At 41.7% G+C, this 20,499-nt stretch overlaps 1 protein-coding gene across 2 annotated transcripts in view; it reads left to right on the top strand.

Annotated features, from left to right (window-relative positions):
• SHISAL1 (shisa like 1) overlaps positions 1-20,499 on the top strand; it is a 120,885-nt gene that overhangs the window by 55,129 nt on the left and 45,257 nt on the right. For both annotated transcript variants that reach the window (XM_075210262.1, XM_075210263.1), the window contains exon 2: positions 16,018-16,117. In XM_075210262.1, the coding sequence (XP_075066363.1) occupies positions 16,051-16,117 (67 nt within the window). In that variant the 5' untranslated portion in view covers positions 16,018-16,050. The remainder of the gene's footprint in view (positions 1-16,017; positions 16,118-20,499) is intronic.

Genomic DNA, 20,499 nt, shown 5'->3' on the forward strand with positions numbered 1-20,499 from the left:
CGGTGAGTGACAGTACCCCCCCTTTTAAAGGTGGGCACAGAACGCCTGGAACCGGGCTTGTCCGGATTTTTGGAGTAAAACTTCTTCAAAAGGGCAGGAGCATTAAGATCTTCAGCTTTGATCCAAGAGCGCTCCTCAGGACCAAAGCCCTTCCAATGAACGAGGAAGTGGAGGACTCCTCGCGAAATTTTTGCATCTAGTACCTCGGTAATCTCAAAATCCTCCTCCTGATGGACTTGAACTGGCTGCGGAGCTGAGGGAGGAGTTGAAAAACGGTTGGTAATAAGAGGTTTGAGCAAAGATACATGGAAGGCATTAGAAATCCGAAGACTCTTAGGAAGAAGGAGTTTCACACATACTGGATTGATAACTTGAATGATCCTATATGGACCAATAAAACGAGGGGCGAATTTCATGGATGGAACCTTCAAACGAATATTTTTTGTGGATAACCAGACACGATCTCCAATTTTTAGTGGTGGAATAGCCCGCCTCTTCTTATCAGCGAAAGATTTATATTTGATAGATGTTTTCTTCAAACAGGTTTTGACCTGAGACCAGATATTTTTAAAGGTCTGACAAGCCGTCTCCACCGCAGGAACTTGGGTGGGCGGGAGGGCAGGAAATTCCGGAAAAGACGGATGGTGACCGTGAACCACCAGCACTTGACTTTTTGACGATGACTCCTGAGATCCATCCTCAACGTCCGATGACGTCACGAACGCCCGATGAGGAGGAAGGCGTTCAGACTGAACCTTATCACACAGATCCGTAGATGAAGGATCCTGTGGAGGAGGCCCTGGTGGAATAGACGAATGCTGTCTTTTGAATGAAACCACTTGAGAGAGGCAACGATGATGACATTCAGCTCCCCAAGATATAACTTGAGAAGTGCGCCAGTCAATCTGGGGAGAATGACATTGAAGCCATGGAAGGCCTAAGACAATCGGACTTGTCGTAACAGGAAGAATTAAAAACGAAATCTCTTCATGGTGTAGCCCACCAATCTGAAGCGTTACTGGAGACGTACTCTGGGTGATGAGACCATTGATGAGACGTGATCCATCCATAGCAGTCACAGTAATCGGTGTTTTCAAAGTAATCACTGGTAGGGACCATTGATTCACTAGGGATTTAGAAATGAAATTTCCTGCTGCTCCGGAATCAATCAATGCCTGTGACTCAAAGGATTTGGTAGCAAAGGAAATCGTAACATCAAAAGCGCAGGCTTTTAATTTCGTAGAAGATGGGGAGGACTCCAGGAACCCTAACCTTATCTCCCCAGTATTGGTTAGAGCCCGGCATTTCCTGGGACAAGAATTGAGCATATGCGTAGAATCGGCACAATAGATACAAAGTCTATTCTTTATTCTTCGGTCCCTCTCCTCTAAAGTTAATTTGGAGCGACCTATCTCCATGGGTATCACCGGAGATGAAGCTGGGTGAAATTGAGGATTTGAGAGAAGAGGTGTTTTAACCGAAGTTGTTTTCTCAGGTTCTCTTTCACGAAACCTCAGGTCTACACGATGGCAAAGAGAGATCAAATCTTCTAAAGAGGAGGGTAGTTCTTGTGAAGTCAGTGCGTTTTTAATTTTATCGGAAAGCCCCTGCCAGAAGGCGGCAATTAATGCTTCAGTGTTCCACTGAAGTTCAGAGGCTAAGATCCTAAATTGAATGACGTACTGAGCCACAGTGCGAGATCCTTGGCGAAGACGGAGAATGCTGGATGCAGCGGAAATAACACGACCTGGTTCATCGAATACACTTCGGAACGTGGAAATAAATTCGGCACTATCCTGTAACAATGGATCGTTTCTTTCCCACAGAGGGGAAGCCCATGCGAGAGCTTGTCCAGAAAACAATGAAATAAGATAGGCCACTCTGGAACGATGGGTAGAAAAATTTTGAGGTTGGAGCTCAAAATGAACTGAGCATTGAGTAAGAAAACCCCTACAGGTTTTGGGGTCTCCATCATATTTTGACGGAGTAGGCAGGTGTAGCGTGGAAGCAGTAGACACCTGGGATGGCACAGGGGAAGAAGATGACGACACGGAAGGATCAACAGTGGCTGCTACCTTTGGCACAGAAGTTACTTGGGCGACTAAAGTCTGATAACATTGCAGCAACTGTTGTTGACGAACATCTTGTTGTTCCATACGGGTAACCAGATACCGCAGCATCTCTATAGCGGTAGGTTCCACATCTGGGTCTGTCATGGCCTGATCTTACTGTCACTGGCACTAGGAGTCTTTACCCAGGGATCACCAGATGGTAGGCTTACCAGAGCAATGTAGATGGTAATAGGGTACTCTGGTAGCTGGGTGATCACGGAACATGAAATGATGACCGATGAGATGCTCAGGAAAGTCTATGACTAGCAACACTGGTAATAATGAGGTAATGATACACAAGGAACTGTATGGACAAGGACACGTGAAGGTAGTCAGTGGTCTGCGATAGCAAGTTGTACCACTGCTATAGTGAGGAGGAATGTCCAACAGAAACAAGGAGGTGATGAGCGTCAGCGGTCTGCGGGTAGCAAGTTGTACCGCTGTCTGAGTGAAGGAATGGAATCCAAGAGGAGGTATCCAGGTAGTCAGTGGTCTGCGGTAGCAAGTTGTACCACTGCTATGTGAGAGGATAATGGAACAGGTGATACCGGAAACAGGGATCAGTGGTCTGACATCAGCAAGTTGTACCACTGCATATATATGTGAGGAGGTGCACGGGGGAAGACTGCAACACAGGATATACACAGGCACCTTATACACGATCCACAGTAATATGCACAATATAGGTATATATATATGTAAATGACTGATCAGGTCTGCAATCTAGAAAGTCTCTAGAAGTAGTCCAGCACAATGATAACACAGTCAATGATGGCAATAGACTCAGCGGATAGCAGACTCCAGAGAGAACCAAACACAGTCCAGCAAGATATGCAATACACAGCACAGTCAATGAGAAGTATGCATACCGTGGTTCAGCAGTAGCAGTCAGATGGGATTGCAGCGGTACCTGAGCGGCTGGAGGCCGACTGGATAGGAAGTCCCTGGATAGGAGAAGCAGCGGTCTAGCAGGTGCAGCGCACAGGTGAGTAGACCGACAGGGACACGAATCCACAGGAGTCAGCAACACGTGGAACTGGACTCATAGGAAACCCAGGAGAATGGAGATGATCCAGCAGAGGGTAGTAGAAGAGATACAAATCCAATGCTGACAGGAGGGTAGAGGCCAGTGGAACACGTGAAGGCGTGGAGAGTGGATCAGCAGGAGATGGATGATAACGCTGACCACAGCGGCAGGACTCAGCGGCACACGGAGGTAACCAGTAGCAACCACAGGAACCAACAGCGATGGGAAACAGGAGTGCAGCGCAGGGCAGGAGCTGTAGATCACGAAGTGTAGCAGATGGTAATGAAAAGCGGCAGTCTCGAGGAAGTCACAGCAAAGATGAGATGAGAGTGTAGTGCACGGAGGCAGCGGATAGTAATCAGCTGGCAGTCACGATGTTGAACACAGGCGAGTTGCAAGCAGGAGACTGTAGTGCACAGAGGCAGCGGATAGTAGTCAGCTGGCAGTCACGATGTTGAATACAGGCGAGTTGCAAGCAGGAGACTGTAGTGCACAGAGGCAGCGGATAGTAGACAGCTGGCAGTCACGATGTTGAACACAGGCGAGTTGCAAGCAGGAGACTGTAGTGCACGGAGGCAGCGGATAGAAATCAGCAAACAGACTTGATGAGAAGCAGGTGAGAGAGGTAAAAGCTGGAGTGCACGGAGGCAGCGGATAGGAATCAGCAAACAGTCATGATGATAAAGTTGATGGTAGAAGTGGTATGGAACCACAGTAGTAGAAGTGGTTTGGAAACCACAGGAATCAGCAGCACTGAATACACGAGTAATACAGGAACACCTTCAGAGACTCATGAGGAATGAGACTCCAAGATCAGGCCACGTGGTAGTGAGCACAGGTGCTTAATATAGGGAGGTTGCCTGATCTGCCAATTAAGTTAAAGGGGTATACACTGAAGTATAGAAAAGGGCTGCGCATGCGCAGACCCTCAGGATGGTGGACGGCCACGGTTCCTAAATGTCCGGGAAGAGGCACTCACGGTCCGGTGAGTGACAGCCTCTGTGATCTGACTGACACATCTCCTCCACCACAGGTCACACCAGCCTCAAATATTTTTTCCGTGCTGATACCCGCCTATGAAGCTCTCTCAAAAGAGTGGAGGCCTTTTCCTCCCTGCACTCTGCAGCGGAGGTCACGTGGCGCGGAAGTTGGATGCTCCCGTTCTGATAAGATTGAGAGCAGTTGCGTGTGGGCCCGGCGCTGCCTTACAGCATGGGGCTGAAATGCCATAGGACTACTTTGTACAATCATCATTATCATCACCATTTATTTATATAGCGCCACTGATTCCACAGCGCTGTACAGATAACTCACTCACATCAGTCCCTGCCCCATTGGAGCTTACAGTCTAAATTCTCTAACATACACACACACAGACAGACACATAGACTAGGGTCAATTTGTTAGCAGCCAATTAATCTAGTATGTTTTTGGAGTGTGGGAAGAAACCGGAACATTTAGAGGAAACCCACGCAAACATGGGGAGAACTTACAAACTCCACACAGATAAGGTCATGGTCAGGAATTGAACTCATGACCTCAGTGCTGTAAGGCAGAAGTGCTAACCACGTAGCCACCGTGCTGCCCCAATTATTTATTTATAATATGAACTCACAATATGCTCTATTATAACATACCATCCCCTGTACCACAGGTGTATTCTGTTGCGGTTTGCTCCCAGGCATCGTCACAATGTATTGGATCCTTTGGCACAATGATATTCCTTCTGGCCATTACTTGGCAGCTCTGAATATGTATCCTGAATCCTCTATCACAACTGAGAGGCATGCCAACAGGCTGTAGAAAACGTACAATTACCTTTTTTGACAGTACACACCAGAAGGAATCCAAGATTAGACAAGCTGTCAGCTGTTAGACCTCCGTGTCATGACTGTCATGCATATGATGGAGCGTCAAAGCGGAATGCTGTACATTGACAAAACAGAAATCCACAGAAACGCAAACCGAATCTGTGACAAAAGCATTAGGCACCTGGATCCTCGATGGGCCGTGAATGTCGCACTATAACAAATGAACTAGTAATAGATTGCTGCATTAACCCTGTTGCTGCCTGGGGTTAGAAGCTGTTTTCTCCAGATTTTTCAGCTATTGCAGTCTGCTAAATAGACCCCTATGTCTTGTGAAGATTTTCATACACACCTTCCAACCCCCTCCTGCAATTTGGATTATACAGATTACCTGTAAAATTAAAACAGCGGCTGGTGGCCAATCAGTTCATTTTGATAAGCTGTAAATCATTTCCTGAGTGTTCTGTCCTCAGCCCCAGGCTAAACAGAACCTCATATTAAATTGTGCATTACTCAAGCCAACTTGAATCAAGAAAGAAACAATCAGCCCTTGTTCCGGTAGCTCCTCCCATCAGAAGGCGCTATATGTCGCTTCTCTCTCCAATCCATTCACATGTGCTTATTAACAGGTACAGCTGGATATGGGTAATAACAGGTGCACAAGTGTAATAACAGCTCGATATGGGTAACAAAAGGTGCACATGTGTAATAACAGCTGGATATGGGTGATAACAGGTGTGCATGTGTAATAACAGGTGAACAAGTGTAATAACAGCTGAATATGGGTAATAACAGGTGCACAAGTGTAATAACAGCTCAATATGGGTAAATAAAAGGTGCACATGTGTAATAACAGCTGGATATGGGTAATAACAGGTGCGCATGTGTAATAACAGGTGAACAAGTGTAATAACAGGTGAACAAGTGTAATAACAGCTGGATATGGGTAATAACAGCTGAACATGTGTAATAACAGCTGGATATGTGTAATAACAGGTGAATAAGGGTAATAACAGTTAGACATGTGTAATATCAGCCAGACATGTGTAATAACAAGTGCACATGTGTAATAAAAACCAGACATGTGTAATAACAACCAGACATATGTAATAACAAGTGCACATGTGTAATAACAGCCAGACATGTGTAATAACAAGTGCACATGTGTAATAACAGCTAGACATGTGTAATTACAGCCATACATGTGTAATTATAGGCAGAGGTTAGCATTGCTGCTTTCACATCACTGATGCCTTGGGTTCAAATCCAACTATATTATCTGTATGCAGTGTATAGAAACATAGAATTTGACAGCAGATAAGAACCACTTGGCCCATCTCCTCTGCCCATTTTTTAAGCTATGGTAACCTCCAACCCTATTTGATCCTTAGTTCTTTGTAAGGATATTCTTATGTCTATCCCAAACATGTTTAAACTGCTCTACTGTATTATCCTCTACCACCTGTGATGGGAGGCTATTCCACGTATCCGCTACCCTTTATGTGAAGTAGATTTTCCTCAGATTTCCTCTGAACCTACTTCCCCCCAGTGTCAATACATGTCCTCGTGTTCTAGTACTTCTCTTACTTTGTAGAATGTTTCCCTCCTTTACCTTGTTATCACCATTGATCTATTGGAAAGTTTCTACAATGTCCCCCTCTCCCTTCTCTGCTCCAAACTTTACATATTAAGAGTAATATGTATTGGGTAAGTTTTGTGCTGTAGGCCATGAACCATGTTAGTTGCCCTTCGTTGTACAATCTCTAATGTATTTATATCCTCCTAGAGATATGGCCTCCAGAACTGAACACAGTATTCTAGATGAGGCCGTACCAATGACCTATACAGTGACATTATTACTTCTTTCTTTCTGCTACTGATTCCTCTCCCTATACAACCAAGCATCTGACCTGCCTTCCTCATTGCTTTGTTACATTACTTACCTGCCTTTATGTCACCTAAAATAGTGACTCCTAGATCCATTATCTCCTCAGTAGTTTCCATTATAGTGCCATTAATACTATATTATGCCTTTGAGGTTTTTTTAGACCCAAGTGTATTTTTTGGCTTTAAACTGTAGTTGCCACTCTCTTGACCATTCCTCTAGTCTACATAGATCATCAGTCATTTGTTTTACCCCTTCAATACCATTTACAATATCACCAATAAAGATATTAAAAGCACTGGTCCAAGTACAGATCCCTGGGGTACTCCACTGGTGACCTTTCCCTCTTGTGAATGTTCTCCATTTACTATAACTCACTGTTTTCTATCCTGCAACCAAGATCTTATCCATTCCACCATCTTAGAATCTAATCCCGAGCTTTCAAGTGTATTTAACAGTGTCAGAAGCCTTATTAAAGTCTAAATAAATGACATATATGGCCCATCCTTGATCTATTACTTTAGTCACCCTGTCAAAAAAGTCAATTAGATTTGTTTGACATAATCCCCCCCCCCCCCCAGGAAATCCATTCTGTTTGGATCTTGTAATTTGCTGGATTTGAGATATTCTAGAAATCTTACTTGTAATTGTGTTTGCATCAATTTCCCGACTATATGTTATCCCTGTGTCTGTGAGGGTTTCCCCCAGGTACTCCAGTTTTTATCCACAGTCCAAAATGTTGGTAGGTTATTCATTTATACTAACTAACCTGGTCCCATTGGCCTGAGTCATTAAGGAGAGCAAGGTAAAAAAAGGAGTAGATTCAATCCTGGACAAACCATGTTACAATACAAGGGGTGCAAATTAGTTTATTATTTTGCACATAAGGAAAATACTGTCTTTTATTGTCATGCAGCACACAAATATCTGATAGCGTCATTTTTACACTGAAATTTTAAGTTGATTTAGGACATGCCCTACCCCAACTATAAATCTGTCCCCACATTTTAAATTTACCCCCCCCCCCCCTCCAATGCAACGCGGTTTTGCCAAGGTGCAAAATTACTCCATTTTTTGCTTTTTGTTGCTTTGCTGTCCTTAATGACTGAGGCCCATTGTGTTTATGCGCCTGTGGCTAGAAAATTAGATTGTAAGCTCCACTGATTAGGGGCTGGTATGAATAAGGAAATATCCCCTATACAGGACTTTGTTATATGTTGGAACTCTATAAATAAAGAGTAATAATAATTAATATTTTCCACTTCCCAATTTAAACTGGGGAACTAAATTCTTCTACTTTCTTCTACTTAGTTCCTAAAAACAATGTGAAAAGCCCAAAACAAATATATTTTATTCCAGATGACCACAAACGATAAGGATTTAATATTCTACACAAACAGGACACATGACGCAAAACCTATAATCTTGTTCAGGAATTTGTTTATCCATTGTTGCTGGACATCACCAATGTTGTTTTAAGAAGATATTTACAAAAAAAAATAAAAAAATCTTACATTCACCGTCCCAATTTCAACATTTGTTTAGGAATCAGCTTTGGAGAACATACAGTGGAGCTTATTAACGTCATAATTCAGCTTAAATTAAGTTCATATTCACTTTAATGAAATTCCTGAGTTTATTTTGATTACCTTTGACCTAAGAACCAGATGTCTGGCGCCAAAATCTGAAAGATAGGCTTGGCCCTGACTCTGCAGATCATCCATCCAGCTGTCATATTAAAGTCCAAAATGATATTTTCTTCATGAGAATTCAGAGTGGCTTTTTCTTTTTTTCTTTTTTTGTCAAGATAAAAAAAAAGTCTTTTCAGCTTTGTTGGTGCACCTGTAACATGAGGACTTATTTATTAACTTGTGCATATAAATGGATTTCAACCCTTAATAGCCATCAGATGCTTGCTTTCATTCTTTCCATCATCACCATTTATTTATATAGCGCCACTAATTCCGCAGCGATGTACAGAGAACTCACTCACATCAGTCCCTGCCCCATTGGAGCTTACAGTCTAAATTCCCTAATATAGACACACACACACAGACTAGGGTTAATTTGATAGCAGCCAATTAACCTACTAGTATGTTTTTGGAGTGTGGGAGGAAACCGGAGCACCCGGAGGAAACCCACACAAACACAGGGAGAACATACAAACTCCACACAGATAAGGCCATGGTCGGGAATTGAACTCATGACCCTCGTGCTGTGAGTCAGAAGTGCTAACCACTGAGCCACCGTGCTGCCCGTTCTTTAAACTGTGTTAGAGAAATGACATCTGCCATCTGAGTAGTTGCTATGGGTTACATCAGGTCTGGCCCTAAGCCTCTCAGGCATTGATGTATGCAAAAAAAGCTGCTCTACAATTTACACCAGTGAAGACCAAATGGGCCCTCTGAGCCTTCACCTTTGGCCCTGAGCTCCTTCCTGATTTATTATTGTCCGATGTGTTTGTTATAGCTTGTAACACTTCTTTCAAATGCCTGTTGATATGATATTACCTCAGTCTTGGATTAAATGTTTTGTTTTAATTTATTATTGAGATTAAGTATGACGTGCGGTCCATGCGGCCGCCTGTGTTTCAGGTTACCTATCACTGGTTTACACCTTTTTCTAAATACATTTGGAAACAGTCAATGTCTCTTTGGCAAAGGTGGATACTTTCGGGTATATTTACCAAACTGTGTTGAGATGTTGCCTATAGCAACCAATCAGATTCTAGCAGTCATTTATTTAGAACATTCTACAAAATGATAGCTCGAATCTGATTGGGTGCCTCACTCAGAGAAACATGGCAGCATTGAAATGGAGACTGTCACAAATCCAATGATTTAAACCAGACCGTACATATTTATCATGGATTTTTGCCTCGGTGCCCATTGTTTGATCTGAAACATGTGGCACCGCGTCATATCTTATTGTAAAGCTATCTCTCTCATGTCTCTGAGTAGTTCTCAGGCAAGAAAGATGATACTGTGACTTTTTTATGATATACTATTTCACAGAAGTGGACATAAAACTGTTTTCATAAAACATAAAAGCATTTTATTCACCGGTTGTAAACCTGCCAGCCTGATAATGGTAAATGTCTCATGTCGTAGATGTGGCTGGCTGTAGAACGCACTCGTTCCTTCTCTGTCCTGTTTCCTGCACATGACATTATGTTGTGTGACATTTGCTGCGTTTCGCCACTCCAGGGGAATAACATAACAGATGGAGACGGAACAGACATGTTATGGCACAATCCTTCCAAGTGCCATAGTGGGAATATGTACAAAACGAAATATTGTGCTGACAACGACAACTGATTTTTTAGGGATAAACAGCCAAACTCAGTGTTCCAAGTACAGCTCTAAGCGATGAAATAATAAATACGAGTTGATTCAAGGACTTAGTGAGGATAACCTCCTTAAAGGGACAGTATACTTTTTGACAACCACATCAGTTTCATTAGGGACCCCCTATTACTACTAAATTAGGACCCCCGCCTCAACCCCCTGGACTTCCTCTGCTGCCTGTTAACTTCCCTGAAAACTGTGGTCACAGAGCCTTCTCCTTGTGGCAGCCATAAGTGGGTTAGTGAATGGTGCCCAAGAGGCAGGTGTGTAATCAGAGCAGCCATGGCTCATCCAATCAGGTGCTATATAACTTACATACTAATCAGAGTACAGAACACAATAGATACCCCTCCTCCTGTGATGGGTTCCAGGGGTGAGGACTCCTGGATTTCTGGGTGTCCTCCCAGACTCCCGGGAGAGCAGGGCAACCCCCCGGTTCGTGTCCACTTCATTAGTTAAGTGGTGGGGGCGGGGTTTAGGACGTGATTCAGGTGTTGTTGTGGCCCCACCCCCTGCTGTAATAGGCTAGAAATTGTGATGACAGTTTAGGGAGTGGGTCCAAATGACCTGATTTGCAGAGACCGCTCCCACATGACCACCTCAATTCCCCGCATCTCCTGGAGGCCAACTTGTTTTTTATTCTTTTTCTTTTTCTAATACATTTATTGTGAGGTTATTAATGTCTATTTGCAATTTTATGGTTGCTTCTGATTGCAAAATGTTTTTCTAGCATGCATACACAGCCATCATCACTAGTAATCGGCGCTTACACCTAACCTGTAGCTGGTGCAAGTGATACAACAGAAAAACACGTACCGTAGCGATAACTAAAGCTTGTATGATACGTTGCTACATGTGCTCGAGCTTGGCACGCCCTTACTGTACACTGACTATGTGCATAAACCCAGTCTCCTCCCTGTTCCGTCGCTGAAATAGTATGCTTGAAGATTGATTGGTTGTTGGTGTGTTCACTGGCGTATAGTCCGGTTCTGGGCATGCGCAGAGCGATTTTATGCAAAACTCGGCTGGTATTTTCTAGTGCAGGTCGGTAATCTGAGGACTACCCTGCTAAAGCCTCACCACCATGGGAGCCAGGGTGGGCATAAAAGGTATCATGCCTCTCTCTCTCTTGCCTGGACAGTTCTGACTAGCAGGTTATGGCACCTGTTGAACTGGTCATAGCATAGTGCTTATTACTCTGCTCTTTGAAGCCTCCATGGACATGGTCACTTTTGTGAGCCTTCCACAAGCAGGAAGACTTTGAGCTTGGTCCCTACCGGAGTGTAAGATTATAGCTCAGCACCTGGGACAGCACTACCAAGGCATGGTGACTATAGCTCCTTTTAGATAGCGTTGTATGCTAGATTTTGTGCAGTGACCCACTGTTTTTCTGGTATAATTCCAGTGTGTTGTTTTGATGATAAAGTCTCCCTTGCTTTACCCACTTATTGCGCAGGTGATTTCATACCCACTTAGGGGTACCCACATAAGGTTGCTTGCAGGCAAAACAGTCATCAGAAAAGCAAACAAGCACACTATAACCCCCAGTATATTCACAATACTATTGACGATCAGTGGTTTATCTAAAGGCCTGTGGCCTTTTCGTGTGTTTTTTATTTCATTGGTTGAAATGTGCTTATAAATGTGCTTTACCACCCAAAAAAGTTATTTCCACCACCTTCAGGGAGATTTCTTTGTGCCCACTCAACTAAACAGGCAATATCCCCAAAATGCAGTCACTGTCCATGCGCCTCTCCCCCGCACAGAGGCGCCTACTCCGATCCCTGCTCTGCTCAGAGCGGGGACTCGAAGGTTAAGGTTGTGAGCTTACCATGTTCCAATGGTCCTGGGTTCCACTGAGTTAAGCAAAAAAAAAATGGGCACAAATGCTCTAAAGTGCACACAATATTTTTTTAGCATTGTAGAATACCCTTTATGTCTATATTTTAGCTTAAAAATATATTCTCAAACTCCTGTTACCTTAAAAATGTGCCATTTAAACATGACTGGAGAAAGTTAACGGTGCCCACGCTCTCTCACAGTACTACCAGCTCCGTATGATATGAATGCACAGTCCGGTTTGGCAGCCCCAGTGTGTGACAAACTTTGAAAGTGACCCCGTAGCTCGGTCACCCAGTCGCAAAACTTCATTTGCTTGTTTTGCAGGCTCTAATGTGTTTTTTTTGCGGGGGGGATACGGCAAGTAAGTTTTAGCGTTAAAGAAAACCATGGTGCACACATCATTGTGAGAGATAATTTGTTCTTTGACTGTACACCGTGCCCCAGATAAAATCTTTAAAAAGGAAAGTCTCTAAGGCGTGAAATAAGGAATTTCGGTTTAACTATCCAAACTGAATCAAATGAAATGGGACACTTGGTTTCAGAATATAAATTAATTTATGCATCTATCGTTTGATGAAAATTCAGTTTAGTTTATTAGTTTCCTTTAGAGTTTCACATCCTATAAACGTCATTATTCTGGAGAGATGAATCGGGGGTTACTTCAGGTTGCTGGCTTTCCCTGTCTTGCATGATTTGGGGGTAGATTTATCAAATCTGCTAAAAAGTGAAGGTGTTGCCCATAGTAATCAATCATATTCTAGCGAACATTTACGTCAGTGGTGGGCAACAGGCAGCCCACCAAACCTTCACCGTGTCCTATTGGAGGCTAGAGGGCCATACATGCTAAGCCAAGTTCCTTATCACTGTACATTCTAGGAAACGATAGCTAGAACCTGATTGGTTGCTATCAGCCACACCTCCACTTTTCCTTTATAGAAGGTTACATAAATCTACCCCTTGCCTTTACCCTGTTGAAGGTTTTCTTTTTTAAAGGCCTGTTTGTATCAGAAGTCCCCAGGACAAAAATAGTAGGGAGCCCAAGGAATGGACTATAGCAATGCTTATCCACCACGGCAGGTAGGTTGTCTCAAGAGATAAGTTCTATGTAAATATAGCATTTCAAGCTCATTTATTGTAAACTCGATCTATAGTTTGTTTTTGCTGGTAGCAGTCATTTGTCCAAAAAACATATTAGGGTTATAAAAAAAATAAAAATATGTTAAAGAGAATTTTTGTAATGACTTTTTTTATTCATCACACCAGCTACAGGGGAGTTTTCAATCTTTCTATTGTACACTTCTATAATGCCTGTTTCATCTGTTTCCTCTCTCGTTTGGACCAGGGAGCTGTATATAATTATACTTACCTACTTTTGTGAAGTTCTTTCCCGGGAGAAAGGCGTGACTGGAGGGTGGGGCGTGGCCAATCGCGTCATTTTGGCCCGCAAGGGCAACACCGTTTTGTCATGGGGGCGGGGCCAAAATGACGTGATTCACCGCGAATCGCGTCATTTTGGGAAGACAGTAGCGGGATGCGGGAGATTTGCCAGCTCTCCCGGGAGTCCGGGAGAACCGACCCGAATTTTGGGAGTCTCCCAGACATTCCGGGAAGAGTTGGCATGTATGTATATAATAGAAACTTATCTAGGATGAATTCCTTCCCCCGCTTTAGTCAAGTAAATTGGAACAACAGCAACTCTTACCCCACGTACATTAGAATATGCAGCACGTATCTTACGCTAAGTGCATCGGAACACAAATCAGAATTCTCACCACAAGTGCTTTGGAACACGTCAGGCTGGTCACCGCGGGTGTTTGGGAACACACTGTAATCTGCTCACCAGATGCATTGGACCAGTCAGGGCAATTGTCATCAATGGCTTGTGTTTTTAATTAGCACATTAATTAGTATGTTACTACTAAACAATATACTTCAACTTCAATACACTTTAACTTCAACATTAATCTACCTTTCTTATGAATACATATCATTTACGTAACTCAACACTTAAACCCAGCTGATTGCGTAACCCATAGCAACCAGTCCCTTTGTGTTCATTGCCTAACTTGCACTAGATTGATTTACGTTAATTGTTAATTGGTTGCTGTGGGTTACTACAAATTTGTGACCGTGTTGCTTCATATATGTATAATTGCTTTGAGTTAGTAAACATGGAACAATCGTCTAGTGTAATTCATCCATGGATGAATTCTGGATAAAGGCAGCGTTGATAAACAATGAGTCGTTGTGTTGTACGACTCCCATATTTTGGAAAATAAAGACAAATCTCAGGCGCTATGCCCAGGAGGATAGCTGTAATGTGTGTCGCTCAAGAAATTGGGACTCTGATATAGCATGTATCTCAAATATATATATATATATATATATATATCTCAAATGCTAATGAAACAAGAAGTACCAACTATTTTAATGGCTAAAAGCAAAATTATAAGTATATATATATATATATTTGATGAACTTTACCCTGAGACCCGGGTCTGGAAATCTGGAACTCTGGTGGTTTGTGGATTCCTGGAGGTATATTTACTAAACTGCGGGTTTGAAAAAGTGGAGATGTTACCTATAGCAACCAATCCGATTCTAGTTATCATTTATTTAGTACATTCTACAAAAAGACAGCTAGAATCTGATTGGTTGCTATAGGCAACATTTCCACTTTTTCAAACCTGCAGTTTAGTTAATATACCCCTTGGTATTCTAGAGCTCAGAGTCCGTTGAGCATAAACACGTAAATTTAGAAAAAATGTGCACAGTAATGATATACATTATTTATATCGGCTAAACATTCCCAAGATCTAACTAATACAAACAATGCAATCAAGGACTCGGGTTTATCGTCCTGCTAAAAGTAGGATTTCAGAACTTAGCGATACAGGACTTTAAAATGCACATATTGCCTTAAATATGCACATTAATTCATTCACACGTACTACACACGTGCAGTGTATTTATAGACCCAGAGTTCAGAATAAATATATGTGAAATAGCTCTTATTTTTCCATGGTTGCCCCCTCACCGGTGTGTAATTTTGTATGTCTTTTAAGTTACTGATAGGAACACAGAGGGCCTGATTCATTAAGGAAAGTAAAGCAAAAAAAGAGTAACTTTGCACCCTAGCAAAACCATGTTGCATTGGAGGGGGAGGTGAATTTAAAATATGATGGCAGATAGTTGGGGGGGGGGGGCATGTCTTAGATCAACTTTAAATTTCAACCAGTATTTATCCTATGTGCAAAATAATAAGCTAATTTGCACCCCTTGCATTGTAACATGATTTTGTCCAGGAGAAAACTTACTCATTTTTTTACCTTACTTTGCTTAATGAATCTGGCCCAGAATGTACAATCCCTATAGGATAGAATCAATGTGCAATAATAGTTGCAAATTCATTAGGGTCTGAATATCTCAGTATCATTATCATTGTTGAAAGTCTTCAATTCTCAATGCTTCTCATTCAGTCTGACGGACCTAAATTGATGGGAAAAGTTGGGATATGTTCCTTTAGCTGTTTTGTTGATAAATCCATCTACTTAGTATCAACTATTTATATATATCAATATGTATGGCTTCCAGGTAGACCTCACACTTTTAGGGGTATATTTACTAACCTGCGGGTTTGAAAAAGTAGAGATGTTGCCTATAGCAACCAATCAGATTCTAGCTTTCATTTATTTAGTGCATTCTACAAAATGACAGCTAGAGTCTGATTGGTTGCTATAGGCAACATGTCCACTTTTTCAAAACTTTAGTAAATATACCCCTTAGACTGAAACAAGTAAAGCAGATCTTCTGCATGTAAGTACATAAAACACGTAGGTGAGATGTCTTATCTCAAATAAGAGCGTAGTACGTTTTTATGTTTATGTTGTATTTAAGGTTCTCCTGTATAATATAAAATGTGAACCAGATTTTTGTTGGTAAGAACATGATATATGATGTAGACATTCCTGGTAATGTATCTCCTGTTACTCTGCAGGCGATTCTCTAGTGGACAGATGAGAAGAAAAGGATGACTAGCTGGGCTCACCGCTTTCTCAACGTTCTCATCTTACTTCCCTTGGTGATGTCTTCAAAAGGTATATTACTATCTGTACTATGTAATTTATTAGCAGCATGTGTAATGTCTTACAACCATTAGGGGTCATTTACGAAGCAGCAAAAACTGTGGTTCCACCGCACAGAGGTATTATTGTGACAACAGTGTAGAGTGCGCCAACACTTGACCACCCAGCCTTGCAGGGTTCACCGTTCCAGTTCTATTGGGGGGGATCCAGTTCTATTGGGGGGATTCCCAAGCAGTAGAGTGCCTTTCTATAAGTCATGGAACTCACTAATAGTCATTATAAGGAATAAATGCACCCTGTACTGTAAATTTATTACAGAAACTAAAAGTCACCTTGGAGTTTCGTGAACTTTTATTGATCTCAGGGACTTATAATATCTTTATACTTTCATCAGGAACTTCTCTGGCAGTAGAATAACTCTATATAAGCCGTGAAACTCCAGGGTACCTTATTGTCTTCGTCATCATCATCATCACCATTTATTTATATATATCCTTATAATTTCATCAGGGGGTTCCCTTGGCAATGGAGTAGCACTTCATGGTGACTTATAATATCCCTATAATCTAAACCAGATGTGGGATCCTAGAAACTATTTTTGTAGTTCTATGATTGAGACATATGCAATATATTCTACTGGGATCCACCTCTTTTGGGGTTCCCAGAATAAGGGTACACTTAGGGCACTGGAATGATGGCACATAAGAAAAATAAAAGTTTAAAAAACTTGTGCACCACCGATCTAAATAGTTATGGATTTGCAGTGCCTTGTAATAATCCTGAGATGGAGATAACAGAAGAGGTATTACAGCAGCACAAGTACTTGTTAAATAGGATTCTCCGTACAAAAATAAAGATATCACCAACAACCCTTTGTTGTTTAGGGTGAAGCTTGAAAAAGCTCTATCACATTGTTCCCAGTTGTCAACACTTGGGGCTAGATTTACTAAGCTGCGGGTTTGAAAAAGTGGGGATGTTGCCTATAGCAACCAATCAGATTCTAGCTTTCATTTATTTAGTACCTTCTACAAAATGATAGCTAGATTCTGATTGGTTGTTATAGGCAACATCCCTACTTTTTCAAACCCGCAGCTTAGTAAATCTAGCCCTTGGACAGGAAATGTTGAAGAATTGGCAGACGTACATCTTACTGAGCCGCGGGGGTCCTTGGTACAGGACCCCAATGGTTTTAATAATTCAGGAAGTAGAAATGTTGGGTCAAAATTAATGAACTAAACCCTTTAATAGAAGCATATACTGTACACTCATGGAACTCCTTAAAATGTAATATCCCTTTCATTTTACTGGTGGATGCTACGGTATCATCCTTGTTCATTTATAAGTGATATCCTTCTAATATACTAACAACAGTGAACTATCAATTACAGATAACAATGTCAAATCTTAGAAGGGTGAATATGGGTAGGGAAGTGTAGGGCCAAGCAAAATTTTAGGGAAAAGTTTTGAAACTAACAAGGGACTTTAAAAGACATTTAAGGAAGCTTTGGTCACCAAACATTTCTGATGTTCTTGTGACAACTTCGATTTTTCAGGAAAGAGATCTGGGGGTAAATGTAACAAGCTGAGAGTTTTCTGATGGGTCTGAAAACCAATCAGATTCTAGATATCATTTATTTAGAACATTCTACAAAATGACAGCTAGAATCTGATTGGTTGCTATAGGCAACGTCTCCACTTTTCAAACCCGTCGGAAAACTTTTAGCTTGATACATTTACACCCTGGTATTCTCTGAGTGGGTGTGGTCTGGGCCGGGCCTGGGTGTTGTTTGGTGAGACATGGGTGTGGCTTGGACACATTGGGGTTCAGGGACAATTCTGCCCCGAATTTTACAATACGGAACGTTGACAGGTAGAAAGAAGTATAATTAAATATTCATCCATTAAATATATAATGCATTTATTATGTATATATTATTACACTATATAATAATATAATTATAATATATGCTGCTTTATGACTACGACAATTTTTAGATCTGTGGTGCATCTGTTTTGCAGGGAAATAACCTATTTATTTATTTTTATTTTAGTTTACCAGTCTGAATTTTATTGTTTTTCTTGGGAGAAGGGGATTTCTTCTGGAAGCATATTGAATAATCAAATCCAAGTTAAAACTAGTGAAAATATATATATATATTTTTTAAGAGAACCCTCTCTGGGTCTCCCAGCTGTCAATGTCTAGCAGTGTCAGCATTATCCAGGGACCGCTGACACTATATTATGCCTGCTGTCTCAGAATGACAGGCCAGGATAAAGAGACCACCGCTCAGCCCCTTATAAAGCAGTGGGTGGTTGAAAAATGGCTAAAGGCCAACTGGGTCTCGACATGTTAACTTCCATATATGAACCATGAAGGTAATTGCAAGTTTCAGTCTGACACTGCACAGCCTCTGCAGACCTGGCTGACAGCAGGGAAGGGGAACCAATCTCTACATAATATAAACCAGGAGATCAGTTGTCACTAAAGGTCATTTATAAACCATAAGGTCTGTGGCTCTGCACTGTTGCTTTATATGCACAAGCGTGCCTATTTGGCTGTCAAAAGTGCAGGGTCGGATTAAGGGTTCGGGCCGCCCTAGGCTAATATTCTAGTGGCACCCCCTTGCCAGACTAATACGCGGTAGGTAAAAACCCATCCTTAGTTAAATGTTCAGCCTCTACCAGCCCCCCCCCCCCCCCCATTGTCTACATTCATGTGTTTTCGAAACTCAGTTAAATTTTTTAAAAGGGCCATGGTAATTTTCAGAACTCATTTCATTTTCATTAAAATCAGAACTGTTTAGCTTAACCTCAAGCACCCGCCCAAGGATGACTCATCATCAGCAGTCTTTACCATGGGAATACGTCAAGATTAAAACTTGAATATATTATTCTTTCATGTTTTATTTAAATCTTGTAGAACAACTATTCTCTTATATTGTAAACTGAATTTATTCCTCTCACTGTCACAATTTTGCACACCCCCCAAAAAAGCATCGCGGCCTTAGGCTCCAGCCTAGTTAGCGTGTTGGATAATCAGAGTGGTACAAGGTGCATGCCCGGTTCACAGTCATAAAATAAATGCAGTTTTATGGGTGGTAGATGGTCTGGAAAATGCACATATGCAGTGTATTTATCACGTGTCACTTCTGTGTGTCTGAGCATCCTTGCCTACTTTTTAATTTTTCCCTCTGAGAGATCCCAGGGGGGGGGGGGTGAATTACAGGTGAAGAGGAGGCAGGGCGTTATAAATTCATCATCATCATCATCATCATTTATTTATATAGCGCCACTGATTCCAATAAATTGCGTTGTTTTGATTCTAACACCACATAGCGAGCTATGTCATTGAGGTCCCCCTACTACAGGATGTGGAGCATAGCCAAACAGTTGCTGTTACCAGGTAGAAGGGTGTTTGTATGTATACAGTATAGTTCCACTGGATATAAAACAATTCATAAGAGTACATAGGAGGGAGCAATATAGAATATTGGAAGCAAACGTGTTAGTGAATCCTCTTCTTGCCATTTAGCAGAAACCTCGGGATTGTGCTCTTTGAACCTTTGTAGGTTAGGAGAGATGTCTGGTCCTATAGTCCCCTAACTCCCCAAGCTGACAGGTTGGATTTTGAATGTAAACTGCTTACAATATCAATACAGCTTGCCCAATTAGTTGTGCCAGGAACCTGTGTAGCAGTATACATCTAAACTCCAGGCTCTGAGCCTTGGAAGATTTCAAGAATGCAGGATCTGGCGAGAGTGAGTTTCTCACAAGCAAAGCACAATGTTATGTTGAGTGGGGTTTAGATGGATTTCTTACCTATATAAGGTGTTTTCCATTAACTCTTTCAAAAACTTATAGCACCTCTTACTTTTGTTATGTCCGTATCTATTGTCACCAATAACGATTGTCCGATGTGATTGTCAGTGTGGTTCCAAAGCACAAAAGAGATTTAATAGCAATAAGCAGCAAAATACAATAAGAATGTTACAAAGTATAACCCATATTTATGCAGCGCACCCTGGATCCAGGAACAATCGTCAAAGCTGATGTCTGTTTGCAAAGAGACTGTTCCTGTAACAGAGGCCAGTTTTTATACAGTTTGGTTTAGAAAAAGCAATGTTGATGTCGCAATTTATTGGTCCAGGGTTTACGATGTTCCAGTAGACCGCTGGTCATAGGTCAGTTCAATTCTCTTTCCAAAGGTAGGGGCAACTCACTCCAACTGTTGCATACTTGTCTTCCTGACGAAAATCCAGTTTAACTGACCCATTACAGAGTGCTTTTGAGATTTTAATCTCATACCATTCATAACTAGCGATCGCTATGTGCGATCGCTCATCTGTTGATACCGGATTTCTGCTGGTAAAATATGGATTAATATGAGACCAAAC

Source organism: Mixophyes fleayi, chromosome 4, assembly GCF_038048845.1.
Source record: "Mixophyes fleayi isolate aMixFle1 chromosome 4, aMixFle1.hap1, whole genome shotgun sequence".
Taxonomy (NCBI): Eukaryota; Metazoa; Chordata; class Amphibia; order Anura; family Limnodynastidae; genus Mixophyes; species Mixophyes fleayi.